At 41.6% G+C, this 21,504-nt stretch overlaps 1 protein-coding gene across 1 annotated transcript in view; it reads left to right on the forward strand.

Moving 5' to 3' along the window:
- LOC115372749 (sodium channel protein type 2 subunit alpha-like) overlaps positions 1–21,504 on the forward strand; it is a 37,445-nt gene that overhangs the window by 10,909 nt on the left and 5,032 nt on the right. The window contains exons 7-23 of the mRNA XM_030070849.1: positions 1,254–1,547; positions 2,599–2,662; positions 3,213–3,354; positions 5,523–5,729; positions 8,077–8,355; positions 9,232–9,573; positions 10,190–10,322; positions 10,733–10,971; positions 11,092–11,265; positions 11,879–12,235; positions 12,490–12,661; positions 12,695–13,017; positions 16,911–17,046; positions 17,854–18,008; positions 18,548–18,721; positions 18,914–19,036; positions 20,311–20,586. Of these exons, the coding sequence (XP_029926709.1) occupies positions 1,254–1,547; positions 2,599–2,662; positions 3,213–3,354; positions 5,523–5,729; positions 8,077–8,355; positions 9,232–9,573; positions 10,190–10,322; positions 10,733–10,971; positions 11,092–11,265; positions 11,879–12,235; positions 12,490–12,661; positions 12,695–13,017; positions 16,911–17,046; positions 17,854–18,008; positions 18,548–18,721; positions 18,914–19,036; positions 20,311–20,586 (3,590 nt within the window). The remainder of the gene's footprint in view (positions 1–1,253; positions 1,548–2,598; positions 2,663–3,212; positions 3,355–5,522; positions 5,730–8,076; positions 8,356–9,231; positions 9,574–10,189; positions 10,323–10,732; positions 10,972–11,091; positions 11,266–11,878; positions 12,236–12,489; positions 12,662–12,694; positions 13,018–16,910; positions 17,047–17,853; positions 18,009–18,547; positions 18,722–18,913; positions 19,037–20,310; positions 20,587–21,504) is intronic.

A 21,504-nucleotide genomic window follows, 5' to 3' on the forward strand; every position in this document is an offset into this window, starting at 1 on the left:
AGGATTCTTAGCTTTTAGATACATTCTTTAAGACCGAATTCTCTTTGGATGAAATCTATTCTTGCCTTGGGAACTTTACACAACTAGATTTTTTGCATTATTTGTTTCTCCTTTTTGCATGAGACATTGCAAAAGCCGATTTTCTGTTGGCAAGCACTTGTGTGTGTAGGGTTCCTCCTTACCTTGTTTTCCTGTGCATGTCTTGTTCAATGTTGTGTGTTTTTGGGGAAATTGTGATATGGTGCGTGGCGGTTAGATAATGGCATTATGAACACTGACACGCTTGACATGACAATCTAACTAAAAGCCCGTTTGTAGATCATCAAGGACAACTTGTCATTGGCTGTGTGTAAGATGGAGGTCCGATGTCATCCTGTATGCACTGCAAAAAGTCTCTATCTTAAGAGGTCACATGTTCAATATTAAAATATTGTTCCTTTCTTCAAAAAAGTAAAAAAAGATGACAGTGGGATGAGATAATCCCACTTGCTTCCAATGTTAATCAACTGGTAGTGGGCTGGTCTGCTTTATTCTATCTTGTTTCATTCATTCATTCAATCATTTTTCAAGCCACTTGTCCGATTTAGAGTTGCGGGGTGCTGGAGACCTTCCCAGCGCTCATTGGGGAAACACCCTGGATAGGCCGCCAGTCCATTGCAGGGCATGCCTTGTTTCAACATATAAAAAAATTCCTGAAACAAGTGAACCTGCATTGGAAACAATTGGGATTATCTGATCCCACTGGCATCTTTTTTTTTTTTCACTTGTTTTAAGAAAAACAACATTTTAAGACTGACGTGAGACCAGATTCATGATGGAGATTTTCACGGTGTGTTTGCAACTGGACCCTATTTAAACATACTGTAACTGCTTCAATGACATTTCAATCAGGAGACAAAGTAACAGCACAACAGGAAGGACTGTAATTGTCTTATTCCCAATGAAGTTATTATCAACATGCTGAAGAAAAACTTAAATAATATTTTTTTTGCCTCAGGCTAATACCATAGCACTACAAGAATGAACAGTAGTGACATACTTTTCTCTAGTTTATCCATGATCAGCAGTGATCTGCCTCAGCCTGCTTCCTGTATGGAACCAAGCTGCACATACAGGAACCTCCAGTCTCTTTGGCTGCTTGCTAATGTAGCTCTCATTAGCAGCTTCTACTCCATACAAGCTTGTGGGCTTCATTAGCAGGCGGTAATCAGTCTGCGATGTCTCCCCCCTCCCCTTCCCCATCCTCTATTTAGGCCTGAAGACCATCGTTGGTGCACTGATCCAGTCGGTAAAGAAGCTGTCAGACGTTATGATCCTCACCGTGTTCTGCCTCAGCGTCTTTGCCCTCATCGGCTTGCAGCTCTTCATGGGCAACCTGAGGCAGAAGTGCGTGCGGATCCCGGTGCCCAGCAATGGCACCAGCACCACCAGCGCCACATCCGACGACATGCTATTGCTCAACAGCACCATGATGGACGTCAACAACACCTTGGTGCAGAACGCCACAGAGAACTACTTCAACTGGACGGAGTACATCAGCGATGAGAGTAAGCCGAGTGAAACGGCGCGAGGCAAAGCCTGCCCGGTGCTGTTACGTCCCTCAGGCACCCAGGGGTTAACCGGGGTCAAGTTAGCGTCCGGCCCAGACGGCCTGAGTCATATACTGGCTACTTCCTATGCAGAGATGGGTGAGAGCGGCGGCGGCGGCGGGGTTGGAGGGTTGGCATGCTGCCCTGCTGCCGTGATAGGGAGTGACAGCAATGGCTGGGAGCTGGGGCTGCACTCTCTAACAAGGGCTGGTGGGAGAATGCAGTAAATGTGGCGGATAATCGCCACAACAATAAACCCTCCACTTTCACCCCCTCACTACTCCTCATCATTCTCCCATACCCCATCTGTGTGGCATGAGCAGCCTAAAGTGCCAGGGGAGGCTGAGTCACTGACCACCAGTGGGATATTGAGGAGACGTGCACCAGCTACATGACAAGCTGATGTCAGTGAGTGAAGGAGAGAGAAAGTGGAAGGGAAGGAGAAGCGGGAGAACAAAAGAGAGAGTCAGAGCCAATTCAAATTGCGTAGATATCGGAAATCCAGCCCTATTAATGGCAGCTTTGACAAGGTTTGCTCCTAATTGCAGACAATATCATCACTTTCTTGCCATTTTGTGACAATTTAGCGCAACACTCGGGACACAGCCTGCACTGCGCATCTTAAGATAACTAGCTTATGTCATGCAAAAAATACACCAGACTTAAAATGGGGAAAAGGGTGACTCACGTTGATGTGTGTCTGCGAGCAGTGGAGCAGTAAAGTGGCTGGGTGTTAAAATAAAAAGCAAATCACCATCTCTCTCTCTGTTGCTCTTTCACTGTCTACCCTTCTTCTGCCCTGAGCCGCCGCACAGTGTTGCACCTCACCCTCTAACCTGTTTGCAATGATTTTCAGCCAGCAATGTTCCTGGCCTGCAACAACTTCAAATTATGAAAAAAGAAAGAAACTGTCCATTTTCCAACTGCCCATTGCAATATCTGTTTCTTCATGTCCCCCACTTCACTTCTCCGTGTTTGAGTGACCGTCCCTGTGTCTCCCCTCCTCCAGATAATTACTATTACCTCCCTAACCGCAGGGATGCTCTGCTCTGTGGGAACGGCAGTGGTGCTGGGTAAGACTTGACATGTTTTATTTATATGGCCAATTAGATCCACCGCCAAGCCAAGTATACACAATTACTGTCTATGCTCGCCCACCACGCTGAGGCATTGGAAGCATTCAAACTGCTGGTTAACTATGGGCATCATATTATTTCATGTAATGTATTTTGCCAAATATTGAGCTTGTTGCCTTTTTGACTCAGTGGAACTGACTGATTAAAGATGAACTTAAGTGATTAACTTTAGCAGATAAAGGTGCAGGTTGAAGGGCATCATTTGCGACACCTGATGTACCATTACAGTCAGTTAAAGGTACTATGTTTAGCATATTTAACCATCAATGTATATCTTTTTTGATATCTTGAAATGGTTATGATAAACCAATGGAGCCATGGTCAAGGCCACAGGTAGCCTAAGTAACAAAAGCAAACTTAAAGTTTCAAAGTCTGTGTGGGAAAGCTTTTTTGATGATAAAGTGTTACACATAGCATCTTTAATATAAAGTGCATGGACAGTCTGCATTATTATCGGGTTACTGATAAAAGCTTTGTGTTGTGGCAGGCTGTGTCCGGAGGGTTTCTGGTGTATCAAAGCAGGCCGTAACCCAGACTACGGCTACACCAGCTTTGATACCTTCAGCTGGGCCTTCCTGTCGCTGTTCAGACTCATGACCCAGGACTTCTGGGAGAACCTCTACCAGCAGGTTGGTCCGACACTGCAGGGTTCATGGGCTTAATTTCTGGTAAATTTTGGGTGTATTCATGTTAGGGCTGTCAGATGTTCACCACATGATTATTGTGGCCAAAAGAATTCATAGTAACAATATTATCGTGAAATGTAGATCTGAAAATTTTGAAGAAAAAATATTATAATGCTATGAGTCAAATTCATCTTTAACTTTATAGTGCACTTTGTCTCTCAAATGAATTACACTGACAGTGTATGTTGGGGAAGGAGACAAAGCAAGAATGGAAAGAAACAAATTATTTACAGTTTTTTTCGATCGCTTTACCTCCTCTGTCAACTCAGAAACCATGGTATCAAAACAGTTAATACATAGGCCTAATGAGAGGCGCTGTTCCCAAAATAACACATTTTGTTTGCAAAAGGCTCTTACCATGGAAAAACATATCAAACATGCAGCAAAAGCACATTTTGTCACCGCCCAATACAACTTGCAGTCAAGCGAGTGAATTCAGCCACTAACTCACTTCATACTCAACACCAAAATGCAACACACCCTTTTCAGTCTGAGCAGGTTCAACCTTACTTTTTCCTGTGTGTATTGCAGTCATATTTTTTTTTTTTTTGACAATTTACATACTTACATACTGTAAAGCAAGTAGCAAAAGCCAATATTTCCCTCAAACAACTCAACTTATGCCCAAATGAGTAGATTCCTTCAATCAGCTCTACTGTGCTGTAACACAGTTGACAGCAGAATACAAAATACTGCTATCAGTCTGAACAAGGTTCTCCTGTGAGCTACACATTCAAATGTCAACTTACAGTAAAGAATTGCATCCAAACTCAAAGACTTTGAGGTGAAATTTTACTGTATTGATGGAAAAACTGAAATACTGTAATTCACATACAGTATTACACAGAAAAACTCAAAGGAGTTGAAAAAAAAAATAAAGAATACAATTTATAGGCCCCTTTTTTGTAGGTGCATCCTGATTGATTGGTGAATGGTGATTTGTGGAAAGGGCAGTGATGCAGGTGCACTAGTGATTTCACAGTGATGTAAGTCATTTCTATCAGCTGTGAGCAGATGTTTTGCTTTTGACTACCATAGTGAAGCCAGTGGAGTCAGGGCCATGTAAATGACACATATGAGAACTGTTGTGCAAAAGAGTGTGAAAAATGTGTGAATCCAATGAAAAGCTATGAACACATTTGCAAAAGAAAACTTCTGCTGTGGTTTGGAGGTGAAGATGACGACAAAGTGGATCCCAGTTTGGAAAAAGCGACTGAAAAAAACTGTAACGTGTTGGATTATTTACACAGTGTTATCATATGTGTATTATTAACATAACAGTTATCTTCAAAACTAGAATTTTTTAGCACTCCTAATTCATATTTGTCCTGGAAAGGTTTCCCATGGAGATGGAAATAAGCTTAATTGAGCTAGATCTGCCCATCAGTCTGTCTGTCTCCACTGTTAACAAATGCTGCAAATGAAAATGAAAATTGACTCCCTTAAAATCAGTAGCTCATGTAGCTCTAACTGTTGCAGCAGCTGTATTGCTCACAGCCTTTGTATTTAAAGCTCACACGGTAAATTTCAGAGAAGAAACCTTCCTTCGATCCAGTAAATTTATATGCAGACAAAGCCATTAATTCAGCTTGGGTTGTGTCATTGTGCATTTATGGATCAGTCCTTTAAACTAAAACAATGGGACCTCTCTGAGCCAAATGTCTGAGGGATGTAGGTCATTCAGAGTAGCAAGAACAGAGTTATTGTATATTATATTGTCAGATCAGAGGTTGGATTTGAGTAGTTTTCAGTTTTTTAAGGTCCACTTCTATGATACTGTATTATTTTATTATTGATTTTGAAAGCAAAGAAATTCTTTCCATCATTTTCCATTTTAGTGACTTCTGCATTATATATTAGTTTTGTTTGACTGACATTTCCCAAACAAAGTCTGCTGCGATAGTCTGCTACTTTACAGATTTTGCACAATTTTTAATTTGACAAGCACCACAAATGTACCATAAATCTGCCTTTGCCTTGAGACTGATTTTACCTTTAGACATAACAAAATGCCATCCATTTATGGTGCCCACACTCAGGCAACCTTGTTTCCTTTATCACTGACTCATCCATGGCCATTTTCTCTTCTTTTCTCTCTTGGGAACTGTCAGACATTGCGTGCAGCGGGGAAGCCCTACATGATCTTCTTTGTGCTGGTGATCTTCCTGGGCTCCTTCTACTTGGTCAACCTGATCTTGGCTGTGGTGGCCATGGCCTACGACGAGCAGAACCAGGCCACCATCGAGGAGGCGCAGCAGAAAGAGGAGGAGTTCCAGGCCATGCTGGAGCAGCTCAAGAGACAGCAGGAGGAGGCACAGGTAGGACATCAGTATCGACCCCAGCATCAGAGTATAATGTATACGGTAGATGTGGGGATGTCAAGGTTGAGACTACTGAATTGTTTTTCTCCAAAAAATTCACGTTCTAATCTAATTGAACCTTCTGGATTGCTTAATGGCACAAAACAAGAATACTATTTCAGCATGAGTTTGTGGCAATAGCATGTGGTGGGGTGAATGAAAAACCTGTGGAAAAATAACTTTTAAGCCAAAAAGAGTTATTATCTTAACCATGGTTTATTGATTGATATATGGTCTATATAAATCTTTACTCATGTTCAAAAATGCCTCAGCTAGCCCCTATAAGAGTGTCCTGTTGGCAAATTGCAAAGCTCCCGTATGGACATTTTTAGGATCTTGCTTCTCATTGATTTATTTCAATAAACTTTTAATTTTCTCATACTGACCATCCCCTCTCTCTCTTTATAAACAATAATGTAATGTAGTGGAGCTACTAAAAGATTAATGTGACATACAGTATTGGATAAATCACATGATGTGAAACCTCATTTAATCCTCTTGAAACAGTTCTCATGAGGCAGAAAGACGGGAAATGGGCTGGGAGAAGCTCTGTGTGTGAGTGTGTGTGCGTGTGTGTGTGAGTGTATGTGTGTGAAACTGCAGAGACTCTGTTGATTCTTAGGCTTAAAGTCTCGACATGGCCAGCTGCCAAAAGCAGTGTTGCCCAGGCAACCGAGGGATGCACTGTCCTGGGTGAGTGACACCCCCCTCCCTCCCCTGGGGGGTCACTAGTCCTCGGTAGACCTAGAGACAGAGACAGTGGCATATGGACAACATGGAGAGGGAGACGAGGGCCCTGACTGCAAACAAAGTGGGAGCAGGCGGGATTATGGGATTTACATACTGTTAGTCTGGTGATCTGAGCGGTGTAGTCTGATTGTATTAGAGGCTAATTATCAACAGTGAGCAGTATCTAGCAGATAAGAGGCCTGACTATATTTCAGTGTTTCCTTCCTCCCAAACTTCACACTGCGACTGAATCTGTGTAAGACACCAAGCAACATAAGTTGTGGTAGGGTCAAATGTAAAGGTGATGTACCTTGCATTTCTGGGCATGTTTTGTTATTCCCACAGATAACTGGCCAAATGTAGATAGATATAGATTGTGGGAAATGTTAGAAAACACCAACTGAAGTAGGAGATGAGGCAAGGTGGGGAAAGGAGGTGAACAACAAAAGTAAAAGTAAATTTATACAACATTTTGCAGCTCAATAAATCCAGGATTGCACTGAGTTTATCGATGTTATATGTTTTAATGAGCCTATGATACAACTTAGGATATGTCGCTTGTCCTTCCCACCTATTCCTCATTTGTCTTTTTAAGCTTGTGCAAAACTCCAGATTGTTATGGTTGTGGTTCCATAGTCGACATAACAGAATAATTTGTTGACTTGGTGTTATGTTATTTTCATTCTGCCCATTATAGGCATTGTTAGGCTTTAGCAAAGCGTGTATTGCCCTTATTTAGAATGAGTTCTGTAAATTACAGTGATTTTGTTTTATGTCTAATGAGTTGTGGAAGGCAGTGATATGCCTCTATTAAAACATACAGTTCAATAGAACAGAGAGCCCACTTAAAGATTGAAGAAAGTCCAAAAAATGCAAATTAACTGCCAAATTTGGAATCTGATCAGGAAGCTCTTTGAATAATTAATTATTGGGACACATCCCCCATTCCTTTTGCATTGCTGTTCAACCAGTGTCTTTTCCTCTAAGGTATCACAGTGTGCCCTCTCAGATCCCCCTGCCTAGCTTTCCAATAGCATGGCAATAATATAACCAATAATATAACCAATTTCTATAGAGACAGGCCTGATATCAAGTTTGAAAAAGTGTGTGTGATGTTGCCTTCCTTGTGGGAAGATGCAGAAAATCCCTCTACCCCAACATTAACATGCAGAGGTTTAACTCTGATATTTTCTCTGTATTTTGCATTCAGTGGAATCACTGAATGAGGCATGTTGCTTGGCCTGCCACAGAATGTTCTTTGAGATAGGGATCCAAATTACAAATTATTACAAATAGTCTTTCACATTGCCATTTATAAACCATCAGGGTGTCATTTTACTATTTGAAGAATTTTTTACTCAAAGAATTATATAAATGCAAAAATTTTAAGTCATGTTTTGGTGTGTATGAAAACACTCCGGCCTCCATTTTTAGAAGTTGTCTGAGGCTGATTTGGCTCTTCTTGCTGCTGCTGCTCTTGGCTGCCAGGCTCTCTCCTCCGCTCTAGTCCACAAAAGCCTCTGAGACAGGCACTGGTCGTCATGACAACTGTGTTTGTGCTCTGATTGGCTGCCAGGTTGCCGCGGCAGCAGCCACAGAGAGCGGAGAATACAGCGGGAGAGGGGGCCCCACCTCAGAGTCCTCCTCAGGGACGTCTAAGCTCAGCTCCAAAAGTGCCAAGGAGCGACGCAACCGGAGGAAGAAGAGGAAGCAGAGGGAGGAGGAGGAGGAGAGAGGGGGGCGTGACAAGTTCCACAAGTCTGAGTCCGAGGACAGCATCAAGAGATCCAGCTTCCGCTTCTCCATTGATGCCAATCGGCTTTCCTATGAGAAGAGATGCTCCTCACCCAACCAGGTAAATCATTTACTGGCAAAGCAGCAGTTGCTGTCTAATGAAAGAAGATTTACAGAATAGGACATTGATATTGGATCAGTTGATTTGGGGTCTTTTACAAAAGACTGGACTTTGTTCAGTCACTTGCTTGATGTTCCCTTGTGACCACATGTCCATGAAGACGGTTTGTAAAACCTGCAATAAAATTATGTAGTTTTTACATTGTTAAACAAAGTTTTGTAAATAAGTTTCCCCTTCCAGTGAATAAGTTGAGTGCCTCACCCTGCCTTAAGAAGCTACTAACCTATTTTTAGTATTGTTTTTTTCTTTTTCTTCTTCCTCTTCCTCTTCCTCTTCTTCTTCTTCCTCCTCCTCTTCCTCTTCTTCTTATTAGTATTATTATCTTGTTGGTTTGAGGTTCAGTGGTGTAAGTGTTATTTCAGAAGTTTGTACACTCTGCAAAGAACAAAATTCTGGGGAATCACTGAATATTTTGAGGTTTTTTTTTATATGAAATTGATCAAATTTTACTGAATAATAGCAGACAAAGGCTGTTGGCTGTGCCAGTCTGAAAAAAATAGCTGGTAATTGCCTTTTGCAAACCCAAACATTGAGTCATGACAGAGAACTTTGACTAACACATTACTGACAACATGTTGTCCTGTTTCTGGTATTGTCATAAAACTTCCTTTTTCCTGTCTCCAGTTATTTCTTTTTTCCTGTGTTTCAATCTGTCCTTGCTGTGTCTTTCCATATTATTTAACTATCTGCCATTCCTACAGTTCTCAGGGCTACCCAATGTAAAATGTGGCCTGTTCTCTGTCTTAAGTAACCAAAGTTGTACCTCCTTCAATCAAATTTTCCCTCTCTCTCTCTCTCCCTCTTGTTCTCTTTCAGTCTCTCCTCAGTATCCGGGGTTCCCTCTTTTCACCACGGAGGAACAGCCGTGCCAGCCTGTTCAGCTTCCGTGGCCGGGCGCGCGATGTGGGCTCCGAGAACGACTTCGCCGACGACGAGCACAGCACCTTCGAGGAGAGCGACAGCCGCCGTGGCTCCCTGTTCGTACCGCGCCGTCTCGAGCGCCGCTGCAGCGCTGTGAGCCAGACCAGCCTTGGAGCCCCCCGAATCATCCTGCCCGCCAACGGCAAGATGCACTGTGCTGTGGACTGCAATGGCGTGGTGTCGCTTGTCGGTGGAACCTCCGTACCAACCTCCCCTGTAGGTCTCCTGCTGCCTGAGGTGACTTAACTGTTTCACAGACCTCTTACAACATTGCATTTCCTTCCTGTCCCTTTATTCAGATGTCATTTATAAATAATGGAGTTCCATGGGGGAATTGTATGTTGTAGAAAACTTGTAAAATATCCCCAGGTGAAGTATGTAATTTCATACTTAATTGCATAAGAAATTTTCTAATCTGTCATCATGCTGTGTGCTTCCGCTTAATTTCTATACAACTGCGATCTGCGTGCACAATAATCATCCCCCAAGTGAGTAAATAAAACATGAGATCCTCAGTCAGATGAGTTGTTGACTGTGGGATCACTGAGTTGCTAGAAATAGAGTCAACAGATGATTTTTGAATACATAGGGGATATATTGGTTCTTAGCTCTTCACCACCTGGGTCATAGGAAAATTTGTCAGGAGCAGATGTTGTGCATTGCTGTTTATCATAACAAAACATACGCTTCCGTAAGTAGCTGTTGAAAGTAGAAGTGATAATTTCACTTACAGTGAAATTTTTGTTGCCAAAAATTGCTTAATGTTTACTTAAATTGGTTGCTCCATCTGTCACACCTCTCCGTGTGTTTTTATATATCTTGACCTTAATACTTGTACTGTTTTGTTGTTTAGGGGACGACTACAGATACTGATCTGAAGAAACGGCGTTCAGGTTCCCACCAGCCATCTATGGATTATTTAGATGAACCAGGGGCCAGGCAAAGAGCCATGAGTGTAGCCAGTATCCTCACCAACACCATGGAAGGTCAGTGGCAAGCCAGAATACCTCCAGACCTCTGTAAATGTAGTGGAAAACCTCTGGAGCTAGATATATTGTCCCATTTTTCATTCAAACATTTACCATTCTGGTACAAGCCAATTACAACAAGCAGTACTATTTAACCTCAGACTCTGTGCTGTCTTCCTGTTCTTTCCTTGACTGCTGAAATAAAGAACAGTTCTACTGAAATATTCTTTGTAAAATTGCATTGAATGGCTTGAAGTTCAAGCCATATCTTTCAGTGGTGTTTAGATGACTTGCAAGGAGAGAGACATGCACAATTTTGAATGATTTAAATTAGTAGAGGAATACACCCTAGAAAGACAGCATAAACAGAGAAATCATGCACAAAATGTTACTGGATACTGAAAAGATGCTTGTTGAATCTTTTCCAGAACTTGAGGAGTCGAGACAGAAGTGTCCGCCGTGCTGGTATAAATTTGCCAACACTTACCTGATCTGGGACTGCTGTCCAGCATGGCTGAAGATCAAGGAGATTGTTAACATGGTGGTAATGGATCCATTTGTGGATCTGGCCATCACTATTTGCATCGTCCTCAACACGCTTTTCATGGCCATGGAGCACTACCCCATGACTACAGAATTTGATAATGTCCTTTCAGTCGGAAATCTGGTTAGTAGTAAGACATCAAACTAAAAACTCTAAATCTAACACTAAAAAATGCCCTTGTCCGTATCACTCATGATGCAAATACAGGTGCAAAACTGATGTTTTACTCCTCTTGGTCATTAGGTGTTCACTGGCATCTTCACAGCAGAAATGTGCTTCAAAATCATTGCCCTGGATCCCTACTACTACTTCCAGGAGGGCTGGAACATCTTTGATGGCATTATAGTCAGTCTGAGTCTGATGGAGCTTGGCTTGGCCAACGTAGAGGGCCTGTCTGTGCTTAGGTCCTTCAGATTGGTAAGTGCAATTGCAAACTATAATCTTGAAATAGCCGTGTCTTGCATGAAGTAACTTCTGTAAATGATCAAAACTGATTATATAACTGCACTTCTAAGGTTACGTGTCAAGAGCTTTCTCAGTAACATCCATTTTATTAATGGAGGGGAGCTATTGCACAATTTAAATGCCCCCACTGATAGGTGTACTTTATATTCACATTGATTCTTGAAGATGTCAGCTTATGGGAATAGCAAAAGCTTTTTTCACACTGTCTTAGCCAACTTTAACTAAAATTTAGGCCTACTTTTAACATTTTTTTTTTTTTTTTTTTGGTTACAATTTTAGAATGGAGTATAACACCATGTTTAGCTCAGTTTAGGTCAGTTGCTCAGTTTGCAGATTAACTGTTCCAAGTAATATTGCATTGAATGAAGTTATGTAAGTTTATGGCTATATCATAGTCAAAATAAAAGTATTCCAGAACAGAGATGTCTTGACCTAAATAACAATAAAATATTTTTTCCATCCATTTTGGACATTTTGTTCAGTGACTCCCAATCCCATGATAAATATGTAAGCCATGTACATCCAGAACTACTAAACACTGCTTTTGATTTTCTTCCCAAAACAGCTGAGGGTTTTCAAACTGGCTAAATCATGGCCCACTTTGAACATGCTGATCAAGATCATCGGTAACTCAGTGGGTGCTCTTGGGAACTTGACTCTCGTGCTGGCCATCATCGTCTTCATCTTTGCTGTGGTGGGCATGCAGCTGTTTGGCAAGAGCTACAAGGAGTGTGTGTGCAAGATTGCAGAAGATTGCCAGTTGCCACGCTGGCACATGCATGACTTCTTCCACTCCTTCCTCATTGTGTTCCGGGTGCTCTGTGGAGAATGGATTGAGACCATGTGGGACTGTATGGAGGTGGCAGGACAGAGCATGTGCCTCATCGTCTTCATGATGGTCATGGTCATTGGAAACCTTGTGGTAGGGTGTTCTTTCTCTCTATTTCCTTTGCATAAATGGCTTTAATTGATTAATGGCTCAAGTTGAGACAGTGGTTTTGTTAAATACTGGCTAACTAACTTTAAGGTAGCTTGGACTCAAAGTTGGGTTTGTATTGCTGTATTGAATAAGTTGTGTCTTGGATTAGTTAGAAATGTAGTTATAAGACAGTGGCTGGCTTCATCTAATTGGTTGAAGTCAAGTTGAATTCATCCCTGATATCCATTTCTGCCTAGGTTCTGAACCTGTTCCTGGCTCTCCTTTTGAGCTCATTTAGCGCTGACAACCTGGCCGCGACTGACGATGACAGTGAGATGAACAATCTGCAGATTGCTGTGGGCCGAATCCAACGGGGCATTGCTTTTGTCAAGTCTACCGTGCGTCAGTTCCTCCAGAGACTCTGCTTTGGTGGGGGTGCTAAGGGCTCTTGCTTGGCTGAAGAGAGCAAGCCCTTAGATGAACTTCACAGCAATGGCAAGGGCAACTGCATCTCCAACCACACCTTGGTTGAGATCACCAAAGACCCCAGTGGGCTGTACCTGAAGGAGGGCAATGGGCGGCCAGGAGGAGGGCTGGTGGTTGGGGTAGGGGTTGGTGGGGAAAGCACAGAAAAATACCCCATGGAGGAATGTGACTACATGTCATTCATTCATAACCCCAGCCTGACAGTAACAGTGCCCATTGCTGTGGGCGAGTCGGACTTTGAGAACCCTAACACAGAGGATTTCAGCAGTGACTCGTCAGATGTGGAAGGCAGCAAGGAGGTAAGATGAAACAATTTTATCAAATGACTCACTCCTCTGTCAACTACTAGGAAATCACTGAAGTCACACAGATTTTGAATTTGATCAATTCTTTCAGACGTGTAATGCTACCATCCAAAGTCTAGAGCTGATATATGAACATATGAACATGTCAAGAACAAATGAAAGTAGAGTTGGCCTTCTCAGGAAGTTTCAGACAGTAAAGCAACTTGAGATAACATATCTGCTGACTCATTTGTACACCAATGCCTCATGCTATGCTTTTGAGGGAATCTTCTCTAGTTTTTTTTCTCAGTTCTGAGGCCCTTGGCAGCAAACCAATGAAGAGCCATGACACATTATGACTCACATTTGCCTTCAGCCTATGTGGCAGGTTCAGTTTCTAGATGTACTCATTACACTGTGAATGTCTGTGTGCAATGTTACACGACTGACTCACCAGGCAAGTTCACTGTTATATGCACCTGTTGAAGATAATGCTTAATCTGCCCTTGGGTGATGCAAAGCGTATGCCCATGTTTATGTTTGCTTATCCTGCATTAAAATGTCATGAATGAAACATAAAATTAGCCGTTTGAAATTTAGAGACGTCATCTAAAGCCTGTTCCAAATGTTGCTCAGTAACAGTGCTGTTGATTATCAGTGTAAAACGGAGGCAAAAGGAACAGCTTGATTCCATACACCAGTTCAAACAAAACAATTAAGACAATATAAGATCATTTACTCAATATTTTCACACTTTCGTACTCAGAGAATCTTACAGATAGAAATATTTGTAAGTGTAGAGCAAATGGCTGGTTTACCAAATGTTGCCAGACTCAGAGCTTTGGGAATGTGCTCCCCAGTGATGTCAACCTGCCACTGTGGGCGTGGTGCCAGTTCCTTCTGATTCAAAACAACCCAGGAGTCTATTTCTAGCCATGGCACCACATGCTCCAAATATGGACCAGGCAATGCTGTCTAACGTCACCACTGATCTTCACACTCTGTAGCCAGAGGGTGGAGGTCTTTTTTTTTTTTTTTTTTTTAATGATAAAGCAGCCATTCCACATATATTCAAAAGATCTTGTTTTCTATAAGCTGTCTATTGGTTTTGGTATCACAGAATCAAATAAGAGATATGAAAAAACTCGCTATTATTTTATTGTGTGTGTGTGTGCGTGTGCGTGCGTGTGTGTGCTTGTGTGTGTGTGTGTGTGTGTGTGTGTGTGTGTGTGTGTGTGTGTGTGTGTGTGTGTGTGTGTGTGTGTGTGTGCGTGTGCTGGGGAGTAGTTCATTGCTGGTATATGAGGAGGCATCATACTGATTATACAAAAATAGCATCCTACTATATTGCGTGAGGAATGTGGTTTAAAGGATACCTGTGGCTAACCTGTTTCCCTTCTGTGCCTTGTGGCTGTCGAATGAAAGCAGACATTAGGTTGTATGCTGGCTTTTGGTGTGTATGACTTACTTTGTTTAACCCCCCATTTGTTATTGCAGCTGTGTCACAGACGCTCTCAAGGTTTTCAGTGAGAGGAGAATTGTAAGACCACTTTATTGTACCATAGCACTAACCATGAGGACTGCCTATGCCATTTACAGACAAACAACATGTTTTTCTCATACTTTCAATTGATTGCCCATTTTCGTTCTTTGCCTGGTCTGCCCTCCGACCCCCCTCCCCTTGCTTTATACCCCCCTCCCTACAGCAGCACACTCAATGCTGTAACCTTTGAGTTTTCCCTTTACCCCTCCCCCCTTCATAATTTATCTTCAAGCATCAGGCTGTATTGCAGTTACAAACCATTAGGAATGAGCGATACCACCTTTTCCATTGATAGACAAACTCATCTAACATGTTCTTTGCTTTTGATTTCATTGCTTGGTTTTGAATTGGTTTTGGGACTTGATTGGCATCAGCACTCAGAGCTTGAGAATGAAGGAAGAGCGGAGGAGGTGGAGGAGAATGAGGAAATGAGAGAGATGGAATGGAGGAATGAATTTTGCTGTAGTTTGACAAAATTCATTTGTCTGGTTCATAGCCCATGCATACACACATTACATACTTGCACCTTTTCTGTGATACTTGAGTAATAGTGGAATGATGAAAGATTTTTTACAGAATAATTTTCCTGGAGACATGTTGAAATGACAAATGAATTAGCACTGATTTTTTTGCAGCGTGGCAAAATAGAAAACACATGGCAAATAACAGGTCAACATTAGTTTGTTGCAGTGCACTATATCCAGTATTCAAAAGGAATGCTAACCATCAAACATGAATTGAATTATAAATTTAAACCCTGGAAAAGTTGCACATTATGGAGAAACTGGACCTTCATTAAAGATGGTACAGCTACACTGAATTTCTCAAATACCTATACCTTTTTGCTTTGGCTGAATAGGCTTCTGTTTTGGTTTTTACCTGCCTGTGTTATCCACTTTGGGCCACTGCAATTAAGCTGGTGCACATAAACTACCTCATATGACCACAGTGAAACCTGCTGACAGATGAAATCTGATGAAAATTGTTATAATGATTAAAGCAGAGTAGGTTAAGAGGACTAACCTTGTTACATGGTCCTCATCCAGAAGAAGTAAAATGGGTCACCTGCTGAGGGAGAGAAAGAGACTGGGAGGGAAACACCCTCCCAGAAAAGTGTACTCGCGAGCAGCATGCTTCCATCATTCCCATGCCGTATTAGCTGGGTCCCACGGCAATCAGGGCTGCTGCACTGTCTAGGATGACATGTTCCTGTACTCCATACACCAGGCAGATCTGCTTCAGATATGAGGCCACATAACACCATGTTTGCCCAATGAAAAACAGACAGGAAGCTTCACAACACTTAACTGTAGATTTAAGTGTGACTCTATGCAGATGATGTTGCAATTTACACAACTACAAAAAACGATCACTGCACTTAAGGATCTTAGGAGTCATGAGTGATGCCAAGGTTCAAAATTCAGAGTTAGCAGGGAGACAGAGTACAACAAGTTCAATGCACAGAGACAACACTTGTCATAACCTATGTGTTTTGCGCATTGGAGAGAAGAATGATGACAATTACTGAGTACCACACTTAGTCCTGTATGTTTTCTGGGTATGCATGAGTGCTAATTCAACATCTTTTACACATGGGAATAAAACCGCCAGACCACATGCTGTCTTATAAACAGTGCACAGTACTGGTTTTTGCTGGTAAGCTAATGTGGTTACCCGTCTACTTCAACACAAACAGAAGAAGCTTGTACACTGCTTTCAAGGAATGGAAATAACGTGTTTTCATGTCATTGAGGAAAATGTTCAGGAGTTTTTTGGTGGGTGGGTCATAGGTTTGAGGGTGGGGAGATTATTATTTACAGAAAAAAAAAACATTTGGAAATGGGTTAATTTCTAGAGAACTGAAATTGATCTTGGGTCTTTTTTCAGTGGACATGAAAATACTAAAGCACATGTTCTGCTTGGTACTATTTCAGGCTTGGATTGATAATGCACTGGAATACTGCATGCACTCTTCCTCAAACTTGAGGTCACATCAAACGTACCCACAGTGCATTTCCATAACGCCAACTTCTTCATGCCATGTGTTGCCACATATTCTGATTTGAGCCACCTGATAAAACTAAAATCAAAGCCTGTAGGTACATTTGATCGATGCTGCATGTGATGATGAAATCTATGATGATGATTACAATGACAATGACAAAAGAGCCCAACTCTATGAGCTATTACAGTGCCTAGTCTCCAGACTAAGGTGCTTATAGTTGTGGCACTGGAGTACATGTGAATGGAGAATGACAATAACCAGCTCAGAAGGTTGGCTCCTACAAAGACTAAACTTTTATGGTTTCTGGCATTTTAGTGTAACTTTGTCTTTCCATCTTCTTTTCCTCCTCCTTCCATGCAGAAGCTAGATGTAGAGCCCCAGCCCCTCAGTTCTTCGGAGGGGAGCACTGTCGATATTCGGCCCCCAGGAGATGGGGGCGAATCAGTGGAGCTGGAGCCTGAGGAGTCACTGGACCCAGAGGCCTGTTTCACTGAGGGTGAGAGGAATAAAAGGGTGATAGGCAGTGAGGATGATGGGAATGAAAAGGGGGACAGAGACTGAGAGGTGGGAGATGAAGTGTTTCCACAGAACATTTCAAGACATGAAAAAAATTGTATTAACTGCTTGCACTTAGCTTTGTTATTCTCAACGGTAAACGACAGTGAATACAAATGCTCAGTAGGACAGAACTAAACGGAGTCTGTATGATTCCCTCAGTTCTAATGTAACATGACATTGTACCCAGCACACCTCCGCCACATTTTTTGAATTTGCAAATACCTCGTCAGTCTCTCATGGGGGTGGAATAAATAACCAGAAAATTTGTCGAGGCAGGAGACTGATGGATGGCATCTAAGAATGTAGAAAAGGCCTATGTGGAAGGTACAATAAAGGAAAAAAAGTATGTTTACATTGTTTCTTGTATTAACGCTGACCCCTGAACAATTAATCATTTACATTCACGTTCTAGTCACTTAGCTTGCACCTTTATCCAGCAGCTTACATTGCAATGCAACATCAGAATTAGCTTCAATTCATTAAAATTATGAGCAGTCAGTAACAAGGAGTAAACAAGAGTCCCTCAATGCCCAGACAAGAGATGCAACAAACATTGCTGTGTGCCAAGTAATACAAATTGAGCTGGGGAGAAACTGTAGAAAGGATTGTTTTGATTTAATCATGCAGTCATCTCCAGTCAACATGGATTAAGGGATTCAATGTTCATTCCTATTTCCGCTTCCTCCGCCTTTCTTTGTCTCTTTGTTTTGGATGCCTCTCTCCTCACATTTCCCCGTACCTCCAGGCTGTGTGCGCAGGTTCCAGTGCTGCCAGGTCAATGTGGAGGAGGGCAGGTGGAAGAGCTGGTGGACGCTCAGGAAAACCTGCTTTATCATAGTGGAACACAACTGGTTTGAGTCCTTCATCATATTCATGATCCTGCTCAGCAGTGGAGCTCTGGTGAGTGTGTATGTGTATGTATGTGTGCATTTCCAGTTACCCCCCTTTTAAAGCCATAATCAGACAGGATGATCTAAATGCAAGTAATGACCATTAAACTTACCCCCCACAGAATTACACTGATACATAGTGCACACTAGGGTAATCAGGTCCCTGTTTCTGTACAAAACATGTTCTTCTAACAAGCCATTACAACATATTTCACACACTGATGTAAACAATGCAATTTTTAATATATTCCAAAGTAAGGCTTTACAAATGTCATTTTATTTAGAAAATGCATTCAGCATGTTTATTAGAGCTCACCAAAAACAATATATTATGGTGATATGTTTTGAATGTAAACCAAATTTAATGTGTTATGATGCTGTTTTTCATTGTGCTCTTTTTCTAAGGTGATCACCAACTAGGCTTCACACAACAATTTTTCCACCCTTTCATTTTATTTTATTTTGCCTGTAACTTCTGACATTCTTTGCATAATGATAATCCATGCCGCCATTTCGACCAGCTCTTTACACTCTTTGGACTCTGTGCAGGCATTTGAGGACATTTACATAGAGCAGAGGAGGACCGTCAAAACAGTGCTGGAGTATGCAGACAAGGTCTTCACTTATGTCTTCATCCTGGAGATGCTGCTGAAGTGGGTCGCCTACGGCTTCGTCAAGTATTTCACCAACGCCTGGTGCTGGCTTGACTTTCTCATCGTAGATGTATGTATCAACCTATTAGGTGCCCCAGTGTGTACATCAACTCATGTAAAAATAAGACCTCCAGCTACGCTTACCATAGATGTATAAATACCATTTGTTGGCTAATGATTTACGATGAAAATTCTGTGATAAGCATCTTATAAATATTAGTCATGTCTCACCTTTTACCCTGGTTGTCTCATCTTCTGTCAGGTGTCCTTGGTCAGCCTAGTAGCCAATGCTCTTGGCTACTCTGAGCTGAGCGCCATTAAATCTCTGAGGACACTGCGAGCTCTCCGGCCCCTGAGGGCCCTGTCACGGTTTGAGGGCATGAGGGTAAGGGCAGCTTCAAAGGCAATTTAACAAAACAGTTGATATATCTATTATTAACATTGGGCAAGCTGAAAGCTGGCACACCTGTGCTATGGCTACCATTAATTTTTATTCTCTCCAGAATGTCCTCTCCAACTGTTGTTCAATCACATGTTCAATCAGAGATTAATAGAAGTATTTGCTGCAGGTTGGGTTGTGACACTGGGTAGTCACATTGTAAATATTTCTAACAGAACTCTTTCTAATGAATTCAGCTGTTTAATCTTTCATGTTGAACCAAGCACACTTCCAGCCGCTTTCAGCCAGCCCGTGCGTTTTGTCATGGAAATGTACTTTTCTAGTCTTATTACTTTAATTCGCATTGCTCTGTAAAGCTGGAGAGACAGTTTCTCAGTGCCCTCTTGTCCTCTGTGTTTGTGTCTTGGGAGGGAAAATGCCACAATAGAATTTATGTTTCCATTTATAGAAAAGCAGATTCTTTGTTGGATAATTTTTGATGGCAATTGTGGCATCTGGTTGTAGACAAAAAAAAAAAAAGAAAAAAAAGAAAAAACAAATTATGTTCTGAAAGGGCCTTAGCTCTGTAGGGGGACCAGCTGTAAGGGTGCATGTCTTTTTATAGCTCTGTAGATTTATCTTTTTTTCCTTGTGATTCAATACTTGACTTCTATCTGCATGACTTTCTTCACATTGTGTCAATGGATTATGTACTGTATATAGCTGTTCTCAGGCATTGTTTTCTGACATTGCTTGTGTGGTGCCTTTGACCTGTAATTTTTTTCTTTGTTGTGTGTCTTTTTTCATTTACAGTCAAACAAAATGTTGTGACTTCATCCCGCCTCTCTAAGGTTTTTTTCTGTTTTGCTTTTTTACCTCTCAAATGTGAACTTTTACACCTATCCACCTTCTTCTTTCCAACTGTCATGTTGTTAAATTCTCTTTGTAACTATGTATGGTGTTAAGAGCTTTATGTGTGCAAAAAGTGACATAATTAAATATGGTTTTGAATAGTATAGGAACACTATCAATTATTCCAGCCCAAATGTGAAAATAAGGTCAATCTTGGCCCTAAGTTCCCTAAGCCATAACATCAGCGGTCACATTAAACGTTGATTAAGCAGTTGCTTCAGATCTGGTGTCCAGATGTCCTAGTTAAGTGATTAGATGATTGTTAATTGCCACTTATCCCAAACCCAAAAGCCATTCTAATCTGGCAAACAAGGATCTGTGGTCGCCAAACACGAGGATGCTGAATTTGCGTGTCTTAACCTCCACAGGTTGTGGTGAACGCGCTGCTCGGGGCCATCCCCTCCATCATGAACGTGCTGCTGGTCTGCCTCATCTTTTGGCTCATCTTCAGCATTATGGGCGTCAACCTGTTCGCAGGGAAGTACTATCACTGCGTCAACACCACCACGGACGAAATATTCCCCATTGACGTTGTTAACAACAGGAGTGACTGCATGGCCTTGGTCAACGACAGCGCCCGCTGGAAGAATGTCAAGATCAACTTTGACAACGTCGGCGCCGGCTACCTGGCTCTGTTGCAAGTGGTGAGTAGTCTTCATCAAATACACCACGAGGGCACATCAGCCAAAGGCAGAGATGTGAAAGCATGCATTTGTGCAATCTGTGATGTTACATTGTAAAAGATCGAACAGTTGACCTTAATTATTTTTTTGCAATTAAAGAGGCACTGTGTAAAATCGCATTGAAGTGAGGGATCCTTTTAACCCTATAAAGCCATTTGTATCATATATGATACACGTTATCATTTCACACATTCTGTTTTCAGTTGAATCAATACTTGACCAAAATACTGTTGTATACCTTTGAACACTTCCCCTGTTCACCGTGGACCATACCATTGGCACTTCAAGTACATATCATATATCATACAACAGAAAGGTCGTGTAATAACATATTTAATTTATTTATTTATTTTTACATTTTGTTATAGGACTACTTCAGTTTCAAAAAATTTTGAATTTTCTGCCAATTCTTTCATAGTTCAGGCTTTATAGGGTTAATTGTGGAGTAAGCACAAAATGTGATGAGTCTGGTTCTTATCTTCAGAGTCATGATGAGGACCCTTTAGATACAACATAAAAACTTACGCACAGAATTTGAAGGTTGTTGGCTTGACTCACTGATAAATTGTCTTTATTCCACATTTTTTTGTCAGTTTAATCCATCCTTTCCTCAGTTAGTCCCTCAGTTTTGCATGGTGCACCTTTAGAGGTGCATCATTTAAAGGCCCTACTACCAGAAAATCCATAGTTGCTGGTCAGAGCTCAGGCAAACTTTGTAATAGTTTGCAAAATCAATGCCTGCTCATTGTCACTGGGAGCTGCAGGCGTTTCATCATCATGTTGATCTTGCTAATAATTACTGATTGGATCATCCTATTTCTTTTTAGTTAGTCTTGCAAATCATGTTGTTTCTTTGATCAATTTGAACCACACCCTAAA

Source organism: Myripristis murdjan, chromosome 2 (genome assembly GCF_902150065.1).
Source record: "Myripristis murdjan chromosome 2, fMyrMur1.1, whole genome shotgun sequence".
NCBI lineage: Eukaryota > Metazoa > Chordata > Actinopteri > Holocentriformes > Holocentridae > Myripristis > Myripristis murdjan.